Genomic DNA, 25,151 nt, shown 5'->3' with positions numbered 1-25,151 from the left:
AAATATATCACCATTTGTACTGCATACCAAAAGCTGATACAAAGGTACAAAATAAAAACATACAATCTTCAAAAGAAGCATTATCTTAGAAAAATTTGATGAGAAAATATATACTCCTTTGTAAAAAGCCAGTTACTATAACCACTAGCAACATAAGGGTGTCATCTTTTCAAATGTCTATGTACACACAAATACATATATATGTGTGTCCATATGTATATAATATATACAGACACACATGTACATGCAGATTACATAACTGATCAAGTATGTACAAACATTCATAGATCTGTGTACATGCATCTTTTTAAAAAATCTTGTTTAAAGGGGTGCCTGGGTGGCTCAGTCGTTAAGCGTCTGCCTTCGGCTCAGGTCATGATCCCGGGGTCCTGGGATCAAGCCCCGCATCGGGCTCCCTGCTCCGCGGGAAGCCTGCTTCTCCCTCTCCCAGTCTCCCTGCTTGTGTTCCCTCTCTCGCTGTGTCTCTGTCAAATAAATAAAATCTTTAAAAAAAAAAAAAATCTTGTTTAAAAATCATAAATAGGTTCTGATGCCTCGGTGGCTCAGTCAGTTAAGCATCTGACTCTTGGTTTCGGCTCAAGTCATGATCCCAGGGGTCACGAGACCAAGCACCATGTCCGGCTCCATGCTCAGTGCAGAGTCTGCTTGAGATTTTCTGCTTTTTCCCTCTCCCTCTGCCCCTCCCCCTACTTTCGCAAGCAAGTGCTCTCGCTCTCAAATAAACAAAATCTTTAAAAAAATAAATATTCCTATTGTTTAGTAGCCAGAGTGGACACTTAAAAATATATTACAGACACTGTATCAATAAATATAGATGTACATTATCATTTTTAATAGTTTTTGATTATATTTAATCAGTCTCATATTGTTAGATATTTATGTTACTGTCAAATCTTCCTTATTCATTTATTCATATACTCTTATATAAGTATCTCCATATACACAACTTTTTGTAGTCTTCCTAGAATTACTATATAGAAGAAAAAGTAAGATTGTGAGGCTCAACTAAAAACTTGAGACAAATTGCCAAAATGCTTTCCAGAAAGGATGGACCAATTTACACTTCCACTGGAAATAAATGAGTTCCTATTAATCCAGAATTTCACCAAACTCTCTCTCATTACATACCACTTATTTTTTTATGAACAGTTTGAAAGTAGTTTGCATATAACACATGCTGTTATTATAATTACCTCAGAATATTCTTGTATTTCACAGTAACATTATCAAATTGAGGAAACTCAGTACTCTATAGTTTATATTCCAATTTTATCAATTATCCCAATAATGAACTTTATAAAAATGAATGGTAGTTTTATTGTTTCTTTAGACTTTTATTATTACTCACCTGGTTTAAGTCTTTTCCTCAACTCTATGCTCCAGTATTTGATTGTTTGTAGCATCAGTAGCTGAAAATCTGTAGTGAAAAATGAAAGTAATTGTCTTATCTTTTCACACAAGAAATGGAGAATCTAAAGGAAAGGAGCATGTAAAAAAACCTTGGGCGCCTGGGTGGCTCAGTCATTGGGCGTCTGACTTTGGCTCAGGTCATGATCCCAGGGTCCTGGGATTGAGCCCCGCATTGGGCTCCCTGCTCAGCGGGAAGCCTGCTTTCTCCCTCTCCCACTCCCCTTGCTTGGATGTCCTCTCTTGCTGTCTCTCTCTCTGTCAAATAAATAAATAAAATCTTTAAAAATAAATAAATAAAAAATTTAAAAACCTTAAAAGACAAATCAACAAATATTTACTGAAATACCTCCTATTAAGTGCTTTAGGAATATGAAGAGCATTCCACAAATGCTCACATTACATTTATTAAACTTCATTTATAAAACTTCATTTAGTATAATAAACTTCAGGGCACCTGGGTGGCTCAGTTAAGCGTCTGCCTTTGGCTCGTGATCCCAGGGTCCTGGGATCAAACCCCACGTTGGGCTCCTTCCCCAGAGGAGAGTCTGCTTCTCCCTCTCCTTCTGCCCCTCCCCCTGCTTGTGCTTGCTCTCTCTCTCTCAAATAAATAGAATCTTAAAAAAAAAAATAGTATAATAAACTTCATTTATTAAACTTCATTTATAAAACTCCACTCTGTCCCAGTAAATTTATTCTGCTTAAAAAACAAACAATTCTCAAGGTGCCTGGGTGGCTCAGTTAAGTGTCTGACTCTTTTATCTCAGCTCAGGTCTTGATCTCAGGGTCATGAGTTTAAGCCCGGTGTTGGGCTCCACACTGGGCACGGAGCCTACTTAAAAAAACAAAACAAAACAAAAAATTCTAGAAGCTGAACACTCTGATCAATCTTGGTATCATGAGTCAATTAGATTTTGAGACACAAAATTAAGTAACCAGCATTATCTATGAAGTATTTTTTTTGGAAAAAAAAAAAAACTTTAATTTTAATCTAAACAATCCATTAGATCTAAGTTCCAATTTATAGAAAATTAAGAGACTAAAGTAAAAGGGTAAAGGATACCACAAAACAGGATAAGTTCTAATACGATATAAGACTACTGTCTTGGTTCTTCAACAACTACAATTAAAGTGGGAAAAAGGTAGCAGGAAGGGAGAAATGTTCTAGAAGAAGGGAATCTTCTGAGAGTTACCTACCAAATACATCCTGGTTCAAATAAATAAAATTTTAAAAGTCAGTTTGAGAGTACATAAATCTGAACATGGGCTGGATATTAGATAATATTAAAAATTATTATTTTTTGGTGAGATAATGGTATTATAACAATATCAGTTTAATACCAGTTATAATGGAAGTGTCTTTTTTAAGAGATTCATACTGTAAATATTAAGGGCTAAATTTTATAATAGTTGTAGTTCACAATACTTCAGAAAAAATAAATATTCTAATGTTAACAATCTGCTAAATCTAGGTAGTAAGTATACCATAAATATTTTTACTGTTCTATTATTTTTCTGTATATGGAAAAATTTGAACAACAGGATTTTTAGTTTGTGAAACTTAGTAGAATCTTTAGGTCTAAGAAAATACTTCTAACATTCGTTTATATGAACATGGTTAAGTGGGAAAATAATATACATATGCTAGAATATGGGTACACTCCTTCTCCAGAAGTAAAAAGTAAAAAGGCCTACAATGCTTTATTTTGACATCCATTCAAGCAAAGTTGTCACCTGGATATGCTCAAACCTGAACTAAAGCCAGAAAAACGGATACAAAAGCAAAAATGAACTCTTGGGACTTCAAGATAAAAACCTGAACAGTGAAGGAAACAGTCAACAAAACTAAAAGGCAGCCTGTGGAATGGAAGAAGATATTTGCAAATGACATAGGTGAAAAAGGGTTAGTATCCAAAATCTATAAAGAACTTATCAAACTCAACACCCCCCAAAACCCAAATAATCCAGTTAAGATATGGGCAGAAAACATGAATAGATACTTTCCCAGAGTAGACATCCAGATGGCCAACAGACACATGAAAAGATCTGTAACTTCACTCATCATCAGGGAAATACAAATCAAAACCACAATAAGATACCACCTCACACCTGCCAGAATGGCTAAAACTAATAACACAGGAAACAACAGGTATTAGCACGTATGTGGAGAAAGGGGAACCCTCTTACACTGTTGGTGGGAATGCAAGCTGGTGCAGCCACTCTGGAAAACAATACGGAGGTTCCTCAAAAAGTTAAAAATAGAACTACCCTATGATCTAGCAATTGCACGAATAGGTATTTACCCGAAGGATACAAAAATACTGATTTGAAGGGGCACATGCACCCTCATATTTATAGCAGCATTATCAACAATAGCCAAATAATGGAAAGCCCAAATGTCCATTGACTGATGAATGGATAAAGGAGATGTGGGGGATATATATATATATATATATATATATACACACACACACATATATATGCACACACATATATGTACACACACACACACAATAGAATATTAGTCATCAAAAAAATGAAATCTTGCCATTTGCAATGATGTGGATGAAACTAGAGTGTATTATGCTAAGCAAAATAAATCAGAGAAAGACAAATACCATGTGATGTCACTCATGTGGAATTTAAGAAACAAAACAGATGAACATAAGGAAAAAAAAAGAGAGGGAAGTAAACCATAAGAAACTCTTAACTATAGAGAACAAACTGAGGGTTGATGGAGGGGAAATGGGCTGGCAATGGGCTAAATGGATGATGGGTATTAAGGAGGGCACTTGTGTTGAGAACTGGGTGTTATATATAAGTGATGAATCACTAAATTCTACTCCTGAAACCAGTTATCACACTATGTTAACTAACTAGAATTTAAATAAAAATTGAAAAACAAGAAAGGATTAGGGGAATATCCAAGTCAGAAGATAGTAAATCACACACACTTTGTATCAGAATTTTTAGTTTTTTCAAATTTATGTTAAATGCAATCTCATAGTCTTGATTTACCTTCCCCTGCTCAGTAAATGATGCTGAACATCTCTTCACCTGGCAACCACCATTCTACCTTCTCAAGAATTTTACTACTTTAGATACTTATATAAGTGGAAATGTGCAGTATTTCTGTTTCTGTGACTGACTTATTTTACCCAGCATAATACTCTAAAAGTTTAAATATGTATTATATGACAGGATTTCCTTCATTTAAAAGGCTAAATAGGGGCACCTGGGTGGCTCAGTGGGTTACACATCTGACTCTTCGTTTCAGCTCAGGTCATGATCCCAGGGTCATGGAATCAAGCCCCGCATTGGGCTCCATGCTCAGTGTGGAGTCTACTTGAGATTCTCTCTCCCTCTGCCCCTCCCCCTGCTCATGCATCCCTCTCTCTCTCTCTAAAATAAATAAAAACTTTTTAAAAAAGGCTAGGGGTGCTCAGGTGGTTTAGTCGGTTAAGCATCTGCCTTTGGCTCTGGTCATGATCTCAGGGTCCTAGGATAGAGCCCTGCATCTGGCTTCCTGCTCCACAGGGAGTCTGCTTCTCCCTTCCTCTTTGCTCCTCCCCCTGGCTTGTGTGCACGTGCTCTCTCTCAAATGAATAAAATATTTTTTCTTTAAGATTTTATTTATTTATTTGACAGAGAGAGACAACGAGAGAGGGAACACAAGCGGGGGGAGCTGGAGAGGGAGAAGCAGGCTCCCCGCTGAGCAGGGAACCCGATGTGGGGCTCGATCCCACGACGCTGGGATCATGACCTGAGCTGAAGGCAGACACTTAACAACTGAGCCACCCAGCGCCCTCATATGAATAAAATATTTTTAAAAAAATTTTTTAAAGGCTAAATAATACTCTATTATATGTATATACAACATTTTCATTATCATTTCACCTATTGTTGGGCAAAAAATTTAGACTGTTTCCACCTCTTGAACTGTGTATAATTCAATGAACATGGGATTTCAAATATCTTGAGATTCTGATTTCAATAATTTTAGATAAATATCCAGAAATGGGATTGTTAAATCATAGGTTGCTCTATTTTAAATTTTTTGAAGAACCAAAACCATTTTCCATAGCAGCTATACCATTTTACCAACAATGCACAGGGTTCTGACTTTCCACGTCTCCATCAGCACTTATTTTCTGCTTTTGTCTTTAATAATCGCCATCATAAAAAGTATGAAGTGACATCCTGTGACTTTGATTTCATTTGCCTGGTAATTAGTGATGCTCAGTGTCTTCATATTCCTGTTGGTCATTTGTATGTTTTCTTTGGAAAAATGTCTATTAATGTCCTTTATCCATTTTTTATTCTAGTTGTTTCTTACTGAGTTGTAGGAGTTCGTTACATATTTTGGATACTAATCTCCTATCAGATGTATGGTTTGTAAATATTTTCTCCCATTCCATAGACTGTCTTTTCACTCGTGATTTTGTCTGTAGCTGTAGAGAAGCTTTTTAGTTTGATGTAGTCAAAACTGCCTTTTGCTTTTACTGTCAGTGCTTTTGGTGTTATATACATGAAATCATTGCCAACACCAATGTTATGAAGTTCTTCCTTATTTTTTCATCTAGGAGTTCTATAATTTTAGGTCTTACAGTGAAGCCATTAATCCACTTGGAATTGATTTTTGTGTGTGGTGTGAGAGAAGGGTCAAAATTCTTATTGTTAATGTAGTGAAGTTTATCTGTCTTTCCCTTTATAGACAACACCTTTCGGATTCTCCTTTTTTTTTTTTTTTTTTTTTTTAAGATTTTATTTATTTGACAGAGAGACACAGCGAGAGAGGGAACACAAGCAGAGGGAGTGGGAGAGGGAGAAGCAGGCTTCCCGCTGAGCAGGGAGCCCGATGCGGGGCTCGATCCCAGGACCCTGGGATCATGACCTGAGCCGAAGGCAGACGCTTAACGACTGAGCCACCCAGGCGCCCCTCGGATTCTTCTTTAAGCAATCTTTCTTTACCCAAGAGTCCAGAAGATACCTGCCTACATTCTCTCCCTATGTATTTTAAAGTTGTGCTCCTGACAAATTTTAAATCCTTAATTTATGCAGAATTTTTAAAATAGCATGTGAAATAGGGAACCAAGTTCATTTTTTCCCATGTGAAAACAAATACTTTCTCCAAGCTCCAATTTTTTAGAAAGATTTTATTTATTTATTGGGGGGGGGGGGGTGTCTGCGGGGGGGGGGGGAGAGGGAGAAGCTGACTCCCCTGCTGAGCAGGGAGCCCAATGTGGAACCTGATCCCAGGACCCTGACCCCAAGGCAAAGGCAGACACTTAATGACTGATCCACCCAGGCACCCCCAAGCTCCAATTATTAAATAATCCCTCTTTTATCCTCTAAACTGATAACTACTTCGTTATACCTAAATTCTATTCCTTTGTGGAACTGTTTCTAGGCTCTCTATTCTATTCCACTGATTGACTTCTCTATCCTTAAAGTGTATCAGACTGTACTACTATGGAGTCCTAACAAGCCCTTATATTTGGTAGGGTAGGTCCACCCCACCTGTTCTTCAGAAGTGCCATGGCTGCTCTTGGCCCTCAGGTCCTTCACGTAAGTTTAAAAATCTTCTAAGTTCCTTGAAAAATCTCTTTAGGATTTTAGTTGGAATTGCATTGAATCTATAGATAAAGATAATATCTATGAATACAGTCTCTTCTTACATTTATTCGAGTCTTCCTTAACGTTGTGAGAAGTTTTAAAATTTGTTGTACAGATATCTTTGTGCCATTGCTGTGACAGATCAACTCTAGCTATCCAGTAGTCGCTAATACTAATATAAACAGTATTTTCCTTCTAATTATATATTCTCTCTGCTGTTAAGATATGGAAATAATTTTGTACATTAACCTTATATCCAGCCAACGTTACTAAAGAAAAACCACTGATTGTAATTGACTTATAGACTCTAGTTTTTTCCCGTAAAAGTTTACATTGTCTGCAAATAGTAAGTTTAATTTCTGCCCTTCACACTCAGCATATTACAATTTAGTTTTCTTATTGTAAAGGCTAGGATCTTCAACATAATATTAAAAAGTGGTAAAAATGAGTATTCTTATTCCATTCCTGAATTTTAAAAAAAATTCTAGGATTCCACATTAGGATAATGTTTGCTCTGATACTTATTTTTTTTTTACACACAATTCATCTTTTTTTTTTTTTTTTTTGATTCCCCATGTAAGTGATACCATGCAGTATTTGTCTTTCTCTGTCTAGCTTATTTCACATAGTATAACCTTAAGGTCCAACCACATTTTCCCAAATAGCAGGATTTCCTTCTTTCTCATAGCTGAATAATATTGCAATGTATATACACATGTATCACATTTTAAATTTTACTTATCTTTTAAACATTTTAAATTGAAGTATAGTTGACAGAATATATCAAGTGTCCAACATGGTAATTGGACAATTATATATGTTACAAAATGTCATGATATAGTTATAATCTGTCACTATGAAGTTATTAAAATGTTACTGACTATATTCTCTATGCTGCACTTTTCATCCTGCCTTATTTTAGAACTAAAAGTTTGTACCTCTTAACCCTGTTCACCTATTTCGCCCAGTCCCCCACTGCTCTCACGTCTGGCAACCACCAATTTGTTGTCTATACATAGGAGTTTTTGGGTTTTCTTTACAATGTCTTCATTTGTTTTGCTTTTTTGATCCCACAAATATGTGAAATCATATAATATTTGACTCTATTTGATTTATTTCATTTAGCACAATACCCTATAGATCAAATCATGTCAAAAATGACAAGATTTTTTTATTTTTTTATTTTTTTTTATTTTATTTTTTTTTTAAAGATTTTATTGATTTATTTGAGAGAGGATGAGAGGAGAGAGAGAGCACATGAGAGGGGGGAGGGTCAGAGGGAGAAGCAGACTCCCTGCCGAGCAGGGAGCCCGATGCAGGACTCGATCCCGGGACTCCAGGATCATGACCTGAGCCGAAGGCAGTTGCTTAACCAACTGAGCCACCCAGGCACCCCCGACAAGATTTTTTTAAATGGCTGAATAATATTCCAATGTAAATATATACTACAGCTCCCTTATCTATTCATCTGTTGATAGACATTTAGGTTGGTTCCATATCTTGGCTATTGAAAATAACACTACAATAAACATAGGGGTGCATATATCTTTTCAAATTAGTGTTTTTGTTTTCTTTGGGTAAATACACCACAGTGGAATTATTGGATCATGATATTTCTATTTTTAAATTTTGAAGAACCTCCATAATGTTTTCCATAGTGGCTGCACCAATTTACATTCCCACCAATGGTACATGAGGGTTTCCTTTTCTCCACAATCTAATCAACATTTATTTTTTGTCTTTCTGATACTGGCCATTCTGACTGGTGTAAAGTGTTAACTCATTGTAGTTTTGAATTGCATTTCCCTGATAATTAGTGACAATAAACACGTTTTCATGTGTCTGCCATCTGTAAATCTTTGGAAAAATGTCTTTTTGGATCTTTTGTTCATCTTTACATTGGATTGTCTATGTTTTTGATACTGTATGAGTTCTTTGTAAGTTTTGGATATTAACCTCTTATTGGAAAAATCATTTGCAAATATCTTCCCCATTCACTAGCTTGCCTTTTTGTTTTGTTGATGGTTTCCTTTGCTCTGCAGGAAGATTTTAGTTTCATATAGTCCTGTTTATTTTTGCTTTTTCCCTTGAGAATGATCCAGAAAGAAATATTGCTAAGACCGACATCCAAAAGTTTACTATGTTGTTGTTGTTGTTAAGTTTTATGGTTCCAGGTCTTACATTTAGGTCTTTAATCCATTTTGAGTTTATCTTTGTACGTGGTATAAGAAGTGGTCCAGCTTTATTCTTTTGCATGTACCCATCTAGCTTTCCCAACACCATTTTTTGAAGAGACTGTCACCTCCCATGGTATATTCTTACCTCTTTTGTTACAGATTAATTGACCATGTTAAGTGTGAGTTTATTTCTGGGCTGTTCCACTGATCCATGTGATCTTTCCTGTTTCACTCCTGTTTCACCATACTGTTTCGGTTACTAAAACTTATAGTATACTTTAAAATCTAGGATTATGACACCTTCAGCTTTGTTCTTTCTCAAGATTGCTTTGGCTATTCAGGGTCTTTTGTGGTTCTACGAAAATTTTATTATTTGTTTCAGTTCTGTGAAAAATGCTATTGGTATTTAAGTAGAGATTGCATTGAATCTGTAGACTGCTTTGGATAGTACAAACATTTTAACATATTAACATAAAATATTAACATAAAAGTATTAATTCCTTCAATCCATGAGCATGGAGTAACTGGAGTTCATAAAGAAATGAGAGCACTGGCAAAGGTAACAAGGATAAATATAAAAGAAAATGGATAAAACAATAAAATAAATTTCTGCTGATAAGCATACACTATATAAAGATGTAATCTGGGGGCGCCTGGGTGGCTCAGTCATTAAGCGTCTGCCTTCGGCTCAGGTCATGGTCCCAGGGTCCTGGGATCGAGCCCCACATCGGGCTCCCCGCTCAGCGGGAAGCCTGCTTCTCTCTCTCCCACTCCCCCTGATTGTGTTCCCTCTCTCGCTGTGTCTCTATCAAATAAATAAATAAAATCTTTAAAAAAAAAAAAAAAGATGTAATCTGTATGACTACAAAGGCACAAAGAAGGATGGTAAGGAATGGAGCTCTATGAAAGCAAATATTTGTATACTACTAAGATTAAACTGGTATTAATCCAAACCAGATTGTTATAAATTAAAATACTAATTGTAATCACCTCAGAAACCACCAAAAACCCCCCCCAAAAACAAGAAAACAAAAAACCCTCCAAAAATAAAAAAAACCACACATCCATAAAATGTACTAGAAGAGGTGGAGTTCTGGTCCAAGATGGTGACAAAGACCCTGAACTCCCTTGGACACACTAAATCTACACCTATTTATAGAGCAGTTCCTCTTAAAGCTTCTGCACACAAAAAAAGACAGAATATATAAAGAAAGGCTAAAGAGACCACATAGAGGACAGCAAGAGAGATGGAGAGAAGGTAATGAAGGGAACCCCCAAATGCAGGGAACTGTAGTGGAAGTGTAGGAGTGCTGACAATACTGATTCCATCTTTGGACCTCCATCTTGTTCTTTTCACTCGATGATCCTTCTTGGGCTATGTGTTCCAGGCCCCTGGGAGACTAATCCACATACCTTAGAAATGCCTGCCAAGGTCACGATAGGGGAAGGCTTGTTTTGGCCTCCCAGGAATCTGTGAAGGATAAGTCTTTCCCATTCCTGATACACAGGTGGTGCCACAAGATCTAATTAAAGGCTGCTGTCAGTTAGGTGCACACAAACCCTCTGAGGTACACGTGAACCCTTTAACCTCACTACAGTGCCCTTCTGCATGTCCACTTATTCTATAAAATCTGCTGATTAAGGTCCAGACTTTACAGAGAAAAACTATGCAGTTGCCGTGGATCATCCTCTAGCTAAACCTCCCCTGTCAGTAAGTTACCCTGAATAAAACTCTGTGTAAACTGTACAAAATCGCCTGCTTTGTTTTTCGGTCTCAAAGTACCTTTTCAGTTTGGGGGAGACTTTACTGTCCGTCCCCACCTTCTAAAAGGGAAGGGATAGTACTGAGCAACCTAGAGCAGATTTGTCTGCCTTGGGGCATAGAAAAAAAAAAGTCTTGGTTTAAAAGATCCAGCCTTAGAATTCTACCAGTGGGGGAGCTGCTGGATCTCTCTTCAGGTTGGAGGGGCTGGTGAGTGCTACAGTTTATGTTCACCCTCCACCCTGATAATGCAGACTGGAGCAGAGTTCTGGGCACCATTGCTAGCCTGCCACCTTAGTGAGCCCTGCCATAGCTCTGGATGCCCCGGGACACAGAAAAAACATGCAGGTTTAAAAGAGCAACTAAAATATAAAAGATCCAGTCCCAGACCTCTACTAAACAGCGAGGGAGCTACTGGAATTCTCTCTGGGTCAGTGGTGCTGGTGAGCACCCTGGTTTATATTCCCCTCCACACTAACAGCATGCACAGGAGCAAGGTCCGGGTGCCACAGCTGCCCTACAGTTTCAGTGAGCCCCAGGTCCCAGTCCACACTGGACCTATCAGTCCCACCAAGGTAGCCCCAGTGCAATATATACCCACCTGGTGGGTGCTCACTACAGCTCTGGCTGTCATGCCAAGGTGACACAGATATAAGCACCCCAGAACACCTCAGGCCTACATCATTTCAGCTCCTACAACATTTCACCCCCAGCACAGAGCACTTTGGGACCTCCTGGCTCATGTCTGTTTCAGCTCCAATCACCCTGGAAAGCTATCCCCTTCATGGAGTGCCCCAGGACACCCCAGCCCATGCTGGCCTTGGCTCCAATCACCTTGCCAGGACACACTCTGCAATGAGCACCCTTGGACACCCAGGCTTCAGCTTCAGCTGTCCTCCCAGGGCACTTTCTGAGTGGAAAGCCCAGGGACCACCCCAGCTCAAGCCCACTTCAGCTTCGGCTATCCTGCCAGGGTGCCTTCTTCATGGAGAGCCCTGGAACCGCCCTTTACCATGCCTGCTTCAGCTCTGGTCATCCCACCAGGGCAGCCCAACATGGAGTACTCCAGGCCCCCAGCACATGCCAGACACAGCTCCAGCCAGTCAAAGTCACCAGGCACACACAGTCCACACAGGATTTGACCATACACAAGACCATTTCTTCAAGTGTAAAAGTACTAATTTCACCAATTCATAGAAATAAACACAGCAAAGTCAAGCAAATGAGGAGACAGAAGATGCTCCAAATGAAGGAATGAGAAAAAAAAAAAAAAAGGAACAGTAATAAGTAATATGCCAGATATAGAGTGGAAAGCAGTGATCACAAAGATACTACCCAGACTAAAGAGAAAAGTAAGAACTGAGTGAGAACTTCAACAAAGAGATAAAAAACATAAAAAAAGAAAAAAAAATCTAATCAAAGTTAAAAAATACAGTAACTGAAATGAAAAATGTACCACAGGGAATCAACAGATTTGCAGATGCAGAAGAACAGTTATGCAACCTGCAACACAGGATAATGGAAAGCACCCAAACTCAGCATCAGAAAAAAAAGAAAAAAAAAATTTAAAAAATGAGGATAGGTTAAGGGATCTCTTAGACAACATCGAGTGAACAAATGTTCACATTACAGGGCTCCCAGAAAGAAGAGAGAGAGAGAAAGGAGCAGAAACTTTATTTGAAGAAATAATAGCTGAAAAATTCCCTAAATGGGGAAAGGAAACAGACATCCAGGATCAGGAAGCATAGAGAGTTCCAAACAAGATGAACCAAAGGAGGTCCACAATAAGACACCTAAGTATTAAAATGATATAGGTTAAACACAGAAAATTTTAAAGCCAGCAAAGGAGAAACAAAAAAAGTTACAGATAAGGGAAACCCCATAAGGCTATTTGCTGATTTTTCAGCAGATATTTTGCAGGCCAGAAGAGAGTGGCATGATATATTCAGAGCTGAAAGGAGAAAACCTGCCACCAAGAATACTCAACTCAGCAAGGTTACCATTCAGAATTGAGGGAGAGACAGTTGCCCAGATGAATGAAAGTTAAGGAGTTCATTACCACTAAACCAGCCTTACTAGAACTGTTAAAGGAACTTCTTTAAGTGGAAAAGGTGATACTTAAAAGCAAAAAAATTATGAATAATAAGATGTAAAATATGACAAAATATACATTAAACATGGAAAAGGGAGCAAAAAAGTTCTTTTAGAATGTGTTTGAACTTAAATGACCATCAATTTAATATAGATTGCTATATATCTAAGATTTTATACATAAATCTCATGGTAACCACAAACCAAAAACCTATAATACTTATACAAAAAATAAAGAGAAAGCCAAGCAAAACACTCCAGAAAGTCATCAATCACAGGGAAAGAGAGCAAGAGGGAAAAATAAAGTAACAGAATTACGAAAAACAATTAACAAAATGGCAGTAAGTACACACCTATCAATACTTTAAACGCAAATAGTCTAAATGTTCCAATCAAAAGACATAGCGTGACAGAATGGATAAAAACCCAAGACCCATCTATATGCTGACTACAAGAAACTAATTTCAGACCTAAAGACACAGAAAGAATGAAAGTGGAAGGATGGAAAAAGATACCATACAGAGAAGCAAAAACAAAACAAAAAACAAAACAAAACAAAAACTCTTTGGTGTAAAAACTTAGAAAAAATAGATTTTAAAACAAACACTGTAATAAGACACAAATAAGGGATTTATATAATGATAAAGGGGCAAATTCAAACAAGAATTTAACAACTGTTACAATTTAACAATTGTAAATATCCACAAACCTAACACTGGAGCACCTAAATGCATAAAGCAAACATTAAAGGCTTTAATACGTCTTGTATCAATGGATAGATCATCCAAACAGAAAATCAATAAGGAAACAGTGTTTTGAACAAAACATTAGACCAGATGGACCTAAAAAATATATACAGAACATTCCATCAAAAAGAACGTACATTCCGTTTTTGAAGTGCACATGGAATATTCTCCAGGATAGATCACATGAAGGCCACAAAACAAGCCTTAATAAATTAAGAAGACTGAAATATCATGCATCTTTTCCAACTACAACAGTAAGAAACCAGAAATCAATCACAAAAAAAAAAACAAAAACACAAGAAAACACAAACACATCAAGGCTATACAACATGCTACTAAATGGCCAATGGACACCAAGAAATCAGAGGAAATTAAAAAAAATACATCTAGACAAATAAAAATATAATGGCCCAAATTCTTTGGGACATAGGAAAGGCAGTTTTAAGAAATAAATTTAAATGACAGAGGCCTACCTCAAGAAGAAAAATATCAAAAAGCAATCTAACCTTACACCTAAAGAAACTAGGAGAATAAAAACAAAGCCCAAGATGAGTACAAAAAGGAAATATGTCAGATCTGAGAACAAATAAATGAAATAGAGACTAGAAAAAGAAAAAAAATTGATGAGATGAAGAGCAGGTTCTTAAACAAAATTGATAAGCCTTTAGCCTAACTTACTAAAAAAAGAGGACAGAAAATGAGAAACAAATAACAGTAACAACTGACACCACAGAAATACAAAAAAAATCTAAGAGAATACTATGAAAAATTATATGCTTGGAATTTAGATAACCTACAAAAAATGGATAAACTCCTAGAAATATACAATTTTCCAAAACTGAATGAAGAAGAAATAGAAAATCTGAACAGACCAATTACTAGTAATGAAATGGAAACAATCAAACAACTTCCAATAAACAAAAGTCCAGAACCAGATGTATTCACAGGTGAATTTTACCAAACATTTAAAGAATAGTTAATACTTGTTGTCCTCAAACTATTCCAAAAAACAGAAGAGGAAAGAAAGCTTCCAAATACATTCTATGAGACCCTCATTACCCTGATACCAAAACCAGACATAGATACTACAAAAAAATGAAAACTACAGGCCTATATCTCTCATGAACACAAATGCAAAGATTCTCAACGTAATATTAGCAAACCACACTCAACAATATGTTAAAAAGATCATTCACAATGATCAAGTGGGATTTATTCCAGGGATGCAAGGATGGCTCAATATTTACAAATCAATCACTGTGATACACCATATCAACAAAACAAATGATAAAAATCACATGATCATTTCAACAAATACAGAACAAGCATTTGACAAAATCCAACATTCATTCATAATAAAAACTCTCAAAAAAGTAGTGTGTTTTTTTTTTTAAGGGGGGAGAGGGGGAGAGGGAGACAATCTTTTTTTTTTTTTTTTTTTAAAGATTTTATTTATTTATTCATGAGAGACAGAGAGAGAGAGAGGCAGAGGGAGAAGCAGGCTCCCAAGGAGCAGGAAGCCCGATGCGGGACTCGATCCCAGGACCCTGAGATCATGACCTGAGCCGAAGGCAGACGCTTAACCATCTGAGCCACCCAGGCGCCCGAGAGGGAGACAATCTTAAGGAGGCTCCACACCCAGCACAGAGCCTGATGCGGGGCTTGATCTCATAACCCTGAGATCATGACTTGAGCTAAAATCAAGAGTTGAACACTTAACCGACCACACCACCCCCAGGTGCCCCAAAAATGTGGGCTTATAGGTAACATACCTCAACATAATAAAGGCCATACAGGAAGACTTAAAAACCCACAGCAAACATTATACTCAAAGGTGAAAAATGGAGATCTTTTCCTCATGTTCAGGAACAAGAAAAGGATGTTCACTCTTGCCACCTTTATTTAACATAGTACTGGAGTCCTAGCCCGCAGACACCAAACAAGAAGTAAAAGGCATCCAAATTTGTAAAGAAGTTAAACAGTCACTATTTGCAGATGACATGATACTATACACAGAAAACTATAAGGAGTCCACCAAAAAACTATTAGAATAAATGAATTCAGGGCGCCTGGGTGGCTCAGTCTTTAAGTGTCTGCCTTCAGCTCTGGTCATGATCCCAGGGTCCTGGGAACGAGCCCTGTGTCAGGCTCCCTGCTCAGCAGGAAGCCTGCTTCTCCCTCTCCCACTCCCCCTGCTTGTGTTCCCTCTCTGGCTGTCTCTCTCTGTCAAATAAATAAATAAAATCTTAAAAAAAAAAAAAAAGAATAAATGAATTCTGTAAAGCTGCAGGATATAAATTTACATGCAGAAATCAGTAGCATTTCTATACACCAATAACAAAGTAGAAGAAATAGAAATTAAGGAAACAATTCCATTTATAATTATGCCAGAAAGGATAAAGTATCTAGGAATAAACTTAACCGAGGTGATGAAAGACTTGTACTCCGAAAACTATACAACATTGATGAAAGAAATTGAAGGCAACACAAACAAATAGAAAGATATCCCGTGCTCAAGGACTGGAAGGATATTGTTAAAATGTCCATACAACCCAAAGCAATCTCCAGATTGAATACAATCCCTATTAAAATGGCAACAGCACTTTTTTACAGAACTAGATAGATAATACCAAAATCTGTATGGAACCACAAAAGATCTCACATACCCAAAGCAATCCTGTGAAGGAAGAATGAAGCTGGGGGTATCACAATCCCAGATTTCAAGATATACTATAAAGCTGTAGTAATCAAAATGGTATGGTACTGGCACAGAAAGACACATATATCAGTAGAACAGAACAGACAGCCCAGGAACAAACCCAGACTTATGTGGTCAATTAATGTATGACAAAGGTGGCAAGGATAAACAAGGGGGGAAAGACAGTCTCTTCAATACACGGTGCTGAGAAAACTGGACAGCTACACGCAAAAAAATGAAAGTGGAGCACTTTCTTACACCATACACAAAAATAAACTCAAAATAGATTAAGAATCTAAATGTGAGCCCCAAAACCATAAAACTCCTAGAAGGAAATGTAGGCAGTAATTTCCTTGACATCAACCATAGCAACATTTTTGTAGAGGGAACTAGGAAAGGGAAACAAAAGCAAAAATAAAACTATTGGGACTACACCTAACTTTTCAGGAAAGGGAAACAAAAGCAAAAATAAGCTATTGGGACTACACCAAAATAAAAAGCTTTTACCTGTGACAAAGGAAATTATCTACAAAAGAAAAATGCAATGTCCTGAATGGGAGAAGATATATGCAAATGATTATCCAATAATAGTGGAAGCAAAATATATAAAGAACTCACACAATTCAACACCAAAAACACAAATAATATGATTTAAAAAATGGGCAGAGGACCCAGATAGACATTTTTCTAAATAAGACATACAGATGGCTACAGACTTACAAAAAGATGCTCAAAGTCAGATATCACCAGGGAAAGGCAAATCAAACCGCAGTGAGATATCACCTTACACCTGTTAGAATGGCTAGAATGAAAAAGACAAGAAATAACAAGCACTGGAGGAGATGTGGAGGAAAAGGAACCCTTGCGCACTGTTGGTGGGAATGTAAAATTGGTGTAGCCACTGTGGAAAATAGTATGGAGGTTCCTCAAAATCTGAAAAAATAGAAATACCATATGATCCAGTAATTCTACTGTGGTGTATTTTCCAAAAAAAACCCCCAAAAACACTAATTCAAAAAGATATATGCACCCTTATGTTTATTGCAGCCTTACTTATAATAGCCAAGATATGGAAGCAACCCACGTATCCATTAATAGATGAATGGATAAGGAAAATGTGGTATATATTTAAATATACATAATGTAGTATTACTGAGCCATAAAAAAAGGATATCTTGCCATTTGCAACAACACAGATGGACCTGGAGGGTATTATGCTAAATGAAATACATCAGATGTAGAGTCAAATACCATATGATTTCACTTATATGTGGAACATAAAAAACAAAACAAACAAAAAGCATAAAAAGACCCATAAGTACAGTGAACTGATGGCTACCAGATGGGAGGAGGTGGGGGAATAGGCAAAATGGCTGAAGGGGAGTGAGAGATAGTCTTTCAGTTACGGATTGAAAAAGTTACTGGGAGGGGCGCCTGGGTGGCTCAGTTGGTTAAGCGGCTGCCTTCGGCTCAGATCATGATCCCAGGGTACTGGGATCGAGCCCCGCATCGGGCTCCCTGCTCAGCGGAGAGCCTGCTTCTCCCTCTCCCTCTGTCTGCCGCTCTGCCTACTTGTGCTCTCTCTCTCTCTCTCTGTTAAATAAATAAAAATCTAAAAAAAAAAAGTTACTGGGATAAAAGGTATAGAGGATTGGGAATACAGCTAATGGTATTGTAATAGGGTTCTATGATATCTTATGGTAGCTATACTTGTGGTAAGCATAGCATATTATATAAATACCATGAGATACCACTTCACAGAAGGTCATAATTTTAAAAAAAGAAAAAGAAAAAAAATAACAAGTGTTGATGAGTATGTGGAGAAATGGGAAACCTTTTACATACACCGAACGGGAAGGTAAAATCATGCAGCCACTGTGGAAAAGTTGGACAGTTTCTCAAAACGTTAAACACAAAATTTGCGTATGACCCAGCAATTCCAGTATTAGATATATACCTAAGAGAACTAAAAACATACAGTGTAACAAAACCTTGTACAGAAATGTTCAGAGCATTATTATCCGTAACAGCCAGAAGTGGAAAGAGCATTATTATCTGTAACAGCCAGAAGTGGAAACAATCCGACCAAATGTTAAACTGCGGCATGGATAAACAAAATGTGGTGTATCCCTACAAGGAAATTTTATTCAACCAAAAAAAAACCAAAAAAGAATGAAGTACTGATACATGCTACAACATGGATGAATCTTGAGATAACATTATATTAAATGAAAGAAGCCAGACACAAAAAGCACCTATTTTATGATTCTACTTATATGAAATGTCCATAATTGGCAAATCTGTAGACAGAAAGCAGATTCGAGGTTGCCAGGGGTTGAGGAGAAGGGGGTTGGGGGAATGACTGCTTAATGGGTACTAGATTTCTTTTTAAGGTGTTAAAAATGTCCTGCAATTAGATAGTGGTTATGACTGCACAACATTGTGAATGCAACCAAAGTCACTAAATTATATACTTCAAAATGCTTAAAATGGTGAATTTTATATTATGTGAATTTCAGCTAGGTGAGATACCAGTTCACTCTCAGTGAATGACCAGGATGCAACTAGGACTTATATACATTGCTGGGGTCAGGGTTAAAAATTTAAGTAACTTCCATGGCGTTAAACATTCAATAAATATATGATTCAGCAATTCTAAGAAAAATAAAAAACACAGGTCCACAAAAGGAACTGTATACAAACGTTCATAGAAACATTATTCATAACAGCCAAACCCAGGAAACCACCCAAATATAAATCTACATGTACGGTATATTCACACCATGGGATACTACCCAGCAATAAAAAAGAATGAACTACTGATATCTATAGCAACATGGATGAATCATAAAAGGTTTATTTATGTTATGCAAAATAATGCAGAGCTACAACATAAATTTTATGATTTCACTTATATTAAGTTGAAATATAGGAAAAACTGTAGCAGTCAGATATAAATCAAACTATAGCAATCAGAAAAGTGGTTACCTCTGATGGGATGGGAGACTGGAATGAAGAATGAAATAACCTTCTGAGAAGCAGAAATGTTCCATATTTTGATTGTGGTAGTAATTACATGGATATACATATTTACTGGAACTCAATCTGTACACTTAAAATGGGTCCATTTTATGGGACTGTAACTGCCAAGGGATATATTCCACCACTCCCAGTGGATTCCTGAAACCCGAGATAGTAACAAACTCAATGTATGGTTTTTCCTATACACACACATCTATGATAGTTTAATTTATAAATTAGTCACATTAAGAAATTAATAGTAACCAAAGACAATTAAAATAATATACTATAATAAGAGTTATGTGAATGTGGTCTCTTGCTGTCTCAAAATATCTTACTGTACTGTACTCACCTTCCTTCTTGTGATAATGTGAGATGATAAAATGCCTGCATGATCAGGTAAAGTGAGGTGAATGAAGTAGCATTAGGCTACTACTGACCTTCTGACAATAGGTCAGAATCTGCTTCTGGACCATGGCTGATGGAGGGTAACTGAAATCTGGGATAAGAAGGAACTATTCTATTAGAAATTTTTAAAATTTACATAATGAGATTTCTATGTCAAACCAATCTCACTGAGCATAGCACATGGTAGGTGCTCAATCAATGCAGAAGGAAAGAAGGAAGTGGGGTAACTAGGTAGATTATTTTATAGTCATGGCCCAATAGTATGTATGTATTCTTTACCACCCTTAAGGAATTTATGATCTAGTTCAGAATGACATATCACCTCTGAACCAGCTCATTATCTTTAACAGTTCCCACAGATGCCATAGCAGCCTCTGAATCATACTGTCTTATGGGAAACCACTTTCAAATTCTGAATCTTCCTGTCTTGCTTATTCTCCACTTTTTACTCTTCACTGAGGTTGTGTTCAAGGTCTTGATACACTGAATTTTCCCTGGTTTCTGAGCCCACCAGCACCTGAGACAGAGACTTCAGTGCCACAGCTATCTTTTCATATGTTTAGCCTGCAAAACTAACAACTTAACCTTCGAAAACCCTTAGGTCCTCCAACTCACCACGGTATTGAGACTATAAGAAGTGAAAATTAAATTTAAAAAATAGCAAGAGAACATATTTCAGAAGATAATATATCAATAGTTAGCATATGAATCAAACAGGGATATTATGAAAAGCCCTAAATGAGCAGGAGATAAAGCTCAATCTAAGCTAGGCTTGCTCTGAACAGGGAGAGGAACAGGTGGAGAGGCTTAAGCAAAAAAAAGACAATAGGAAAGTGATGTTACAGAAAAATGAACAAATCCATTCATTTTTCTAGGCTCTAGAGCAAAAAATTTAAATTTGGATATATGTGTGAGGAAGTCTGAAAAAGCAGATTAAGGCCTCATTTGATAATCACAAAAAGATGTGGGGTAGAATAAGCAGATACTGTCTTCATTTAACTATAAGAGGTGAAATTGTCCAAGGTAATAAAACTTCTTAGGAAAAGAGCCCGTACTGAATGAAATTCATTTCTCCTGATTTACAGCCAAATGTTCATTTACTTAGACCATGATTCTGCTCAATGTTCTCTAACTTTGCTTAATACAACTCTTGATTTTTTTTTAAGATTTTATTTATTTATTCATGAGAGACAAAGAGAGAGAGAGAGGCAGAGGTAGAAGCAGGCTCCCCAAGGAGCAGGGAGCCTAATGTGGGACTCGATCCCAGGACCCCGGGATCATGACCTGAGCCGAAGGCAGACGCTTAACCGACTGAGCCGCCCAAGTGCCCATAAACAAACTTCTTACCAAAAATAACCTTGTCCCTTCCCCCATTCAGTTCTTCTTGAATGTATATCCTTCACCTGAAGCATACTTTAAGATATACTTTAACATAAATTTTATTATCTTACCAATAGTCCTGATTATTGACATGATAGGTAAGGGGGTTTCTATGAGTACAGGTCATAGATACATGACCAAGTCTTTCCTATAGCTACTAAAAGATCTGAATTCCAATAATATTTTTTAAAATTAATCTTGAGTTACAGATTAGAAAATTATTAACAGTGACCAGTAAAACAGACTTTCTGCTTACTCACAGATTGGCATTATCACCTATAATGCAGTCAAGGGTGTGTCTAAAAGCATAGGGTACATCTATGTTACTGCTTCCTCATTATAGTAAATATGAGAGGTAACTCAGCTTTCACTGGAACATAAAAGGAGCTTTCATTTTTTATGTTCAATAGAGATATGTTTAAATCTTTCCCATATCCCCTAAACCTTCCAAAGACCCTATCTTCCCTTCCTATCACTATTAATTCGCTACATTGACAAATTTTTTCAAGTGTACACTGAACTTGTCTCCACTTCGAGTCCCTTGTTCTTATCTAGTACTTATACCTTAGTCATCTACTGAAATTCTCACTAAGGAAACCAATGACATCTTTTTTTTTTTTTTTTTTAAGATTTATTAATTTGAAAGAAAGAGAGAGCTAGAGGGAGAGGGAAAGAGAGAGACAGACAGCACACACGAAGGGGGGTGGGTGGGCAGAGGGAGAGGGGAAGCATAGTCCCAACTGAGCAGTGAGCCCAACGTGGGGCCCGGTCCCAGGACCCTGAGATCATGACCCAGCCAAAGGAAGACGCCTACCCCACTGAGCCACCCAGGTGCCCTGGAAAACAATGACATCTTAAACACCGGAATCAAAGGCCTATTTTTCAAATCTTGGCCTTTTTGAACTCTTGAAGATGGAGGAGCTGGTGTAGAGGCCACCAGAAGGATATACTCACTGAGCTCTCACTCTGTGTACTAATTAAGCTTTCAAAAATGTTTCATTTCATCCTCACATCTGAGAAGTATTAATTACCCCCCTTTCATTGATTAAAATTGAGACTCAAAACTACCCAAAGCCAGACAGTGAAGCCTGCATGATCCCAATGTTTGTAATTCTGTGACTTTGGATATTAAGTTTTGTTCCCAGTTCTCTTCCTAACTCTCTGGCCTTTTCTCCATCTTTCTCACTATTTCATCATCGTCTACTCATCACTGCTTCTCTTATTTCAGATGCTCTCCTGGGCAATTTCATTTCCTTCCATGACTTTAACTACATTCTATATTCATGTTTCTCAATCTTAAAGCTTTTTATAAACAAAAAGTTTTGCGCTCTTTCTGTAGTTTACATTTTTTAAAATTTTTATTTTTTCAATTAACATATAACGTATTATTTGTTTCAGGGGTACAGGTATGGGATTCATCAGTCTTACATTTTGAAAATAGCTTGTCTTCCCCAGATAGAACATCTAACGTTGAATATGTTTTGTTCAAACTACACCTCCTCCTGTCTCTCAAGATCTGATATCCTCCTATGCATCACCCCGTGGCTGAGGGTCTGTATGTCTCTCAAATCAATCTTTTTCCTCTCTTCACCCCACCCCCATATCGCTCTGAGTTACAGACAAATATTACCAACTGGATAGTTCCATGCTTCTCTCCCTTGGTCCTTCAACTTAAAGTCATCCACAACTAAACTCTCCTTTCCGCAAACCTGAACTACCTACCTCTTTGGATTCTCCATTTTGGTTAAGGGTTATTACAATCCATCCTTGTCTATGCTTTAATGTACTTATTCGTGAAACAGTGATATTGGCACTAACTTCTCCGATCTCTACTAGTTCAAAAATCAACTATTAGGGCTACCTGGGTGGCTCAGTCAGTAAAGCTTCTGACTCTTGATTTAGACTCAGGTCATGAGCTCAGCCAGGGGTGGGACTCTACGCTGGGCCTGGAGCCTGCTTAACATTCTGTCTCCCTCCCTCTCTAAAAAAATAAATAAATATATAAACCATTAAACAATGATTGACTATTATGGCCAAAAGCTGATGAATGCAAAATCCCACAAGATTTAATCCTCTTCCTCTTTCACAAGTCTATAAGCAGAAACAAACCCAAAACAATTTTGTGAAGCGTTTTTTTCCCACTTACAAAACAAAATTAACTTTACAAAATATTTTAATGTAATCCTTACTATAATCCCATTATTACCCCCACTTTACAAGTGAAAAAACTGGGACTCAAAGGGATTAGGTAATTTAATCAGAGTCGTGCTGCAAAGTGGTAGGTCTAGACCCCAAACCCTAGGACGTGAGATTTCAAATTCCATTCTTTCTATGATTGTTGAAACAAACTTCACAATAAAACGAAAACAGGTCTGTGCACAACGGAGGTCAAAGGAGCAGCACACGGCCAAGTGTGAAATGGCCCAAGGCGACCTGAACTCGCTCTAGGCTGGGAGGGGCCGCCTGGCCGGACCCTCGCTCCGACGCCCCCCTCCCAGGCCGCTCCCGCCCTGGAAGTCCCTCTGCTGCCTGTCCCAGGCCGGCCAGGTCGGCGGTGACGGCAGGAAAACCTCGCTCCGCGCCTCGGGGCGTGCTGGGCGGGGGCTCTCGCGGCCAAGCAGGCCGGCCCGGCCGGAGGCTGAGTCCTAGTTGGGCCGCAGCCGCCGCGCCTTCAGCCTCCGGGACAGCCGACCCGTGGGCAAGAAGCGTACCTGGTGAAGGAGGCAGCTGGAGGGCACGCGGTCCCGGCGACCCTAAGAGGCGGGAATGACCCTGTTGGCGGGCTAGCCTCCGGGGCTAACTGCATTCACTATGTTAGGTCAACAGGAGTCACAAGGACTCTTCCGGGGAGCGAAGGGACCCGAAGGCACGGGCGAAGAGCGCGGACCTGAAGCCTGGAAGGTACCAACGTGGGGCAGGCGCAGGGGGCGGAGACGCGGCCCGTGGGGGCGGGGCGCGCGGCGCGAGGAGGCGGGCACGTGGGGGCGAACGCGAGGCGGGGCGCGGCGCGCGGCGTGAGAGAGGGCGGGGCGCGCGTATGGGCGCCGCGGCCGCGTGACGCGTTTTCAAATCTTCAACCGCCGCAGCCCACTCGTTTGTGCTTTACCTCTTCCTCCTCCGCGCCTTGGAGTCGAATCCGGCCCCGGAAACCCGGACGGTAGACGCGGCATCTCTGTTGCGTGGGTGTAGTAGTCTGCGGAAGGGGAAGAGGCGACCGGCTGATAAATCGGCCTCGACGAGCTGTGTTTTCGTGGCCGCCCGGCGCGACACTCTCCCGAACCCAGCATGTAGGTGCCGGGCGGCTGCCATGAACTCCGGAGCCATGAGGATCCACAGCAAAGGACATTTACAGGGTATGAAGCCCCTCCTCCGCTGCAGTCCCTTTAATCCTTTCCTCCCCTCGTGGTTCCACCATGGATTCTTTAGTTCTTCCCCCCAGGTCCCTGCTCCTTTTCTTTTCTGGCTTGTGCGTCCCTCTCTGGCCTGAAGGAAGGCTCCGTCCAGGGCTTTGCCTCAGAAAGGGAGAGGATCCCAGCGGGGCCCCTCGCGCGGTTCACGCTCCAGCCGCGGCCCAACATTGCCGGAGGTTGTAAAACTAGAAAACAATGTGCGGACCCGGGACCTGGCCGGGCCTCGGACAGATGCTGAGACTCAGCTCAGGCCCTTTGAGGCTGCAGCTCTATCCTCAATTTGAAAGCAGAGGTGCTCGTGGCTCTTAGGTTCATAATTAAATTGGGTGATTATGGGTGGGTTTTTGGCCTTATTTTTAAATTTATTTTTCTTCACTCATAAAGTTAAGGGGTAGTATTTGTATTTCAAACACA

General features: G+C 38.7%; 2 protein-coding genes across 4 annotated transcripts in view; one reads left to right on the top strand and one right to left on the bottom strand.

The window, feature by feature from the left end:
- SLC25A40 (solute carrier family 25 member 40) overlaps positions 1 to 24,262 on the bottom strand; it is a 60,997-nt gene extending 36,735 nt beyond the window's left edge. The window contains exons 1-2 of one of the 2 annotated variants that reach the window (XM_032402252.1): positions 24,039 to 24,262; positions 1,370 to 1,438 (exon numbers count right to left, since the gene is read on the bottom strand). The gene's annotated coding sequence lies outside the window, so the exon portion shown is untranslated. Of the gene's footprint in view, positions 1 to 1,369; positions 1,439 to 19,506; positions 19,724 to 24,038 lie in introns of those variants that run through there. The other variant, XM_032402253.1, reaches the window with a different exon arrangement.
- Positions 24,263 to 24,365: 103 nt separating this feature from the next.
- Positions 24,366 to 25,151, top strand: part of DBF4 (DBF4 zinc finger) — a 32,028-nt gene continuing 31,242 nt past the window's right edge. For both annotated transcript variants that reach the window (XM_032402245.1, XM_032402244.1), the window contains exon 1: positions 24,366 to 24,680. In XM_032402245.1, the coding sequence (XP_032258136.1) occupies positions 24,635 to 24,680 (46 nt within the window). In that variant the 5' untranslated portion in view covers positions 24,366 to 24,634. The remainder of the gene's footprint in view (positions 24,681 to 25,151) is intronic.

Source organism: Phoca vitulina, unplaced genomic scaffold (assembly GCF_004348235.1).
Source record: "Phoca vitulina isolate PV1807 unplaced genomic scaffold, GSC_HSeal_1.0 scaffold4, whole genome shotgun sequence".
Classification (NCBI taxonomy): domain Eukaryota; kingdom Metazoa; phylum Chordata; class Mammalia; order Carnivora; family Phocidae; genus Phoca; species Phoca vitulina.
The sequence above is the reverse complement of the archived record's forward strand: the minus strand, read 5'-3'. Positions and strand labels throughout refer to the sequence as shown.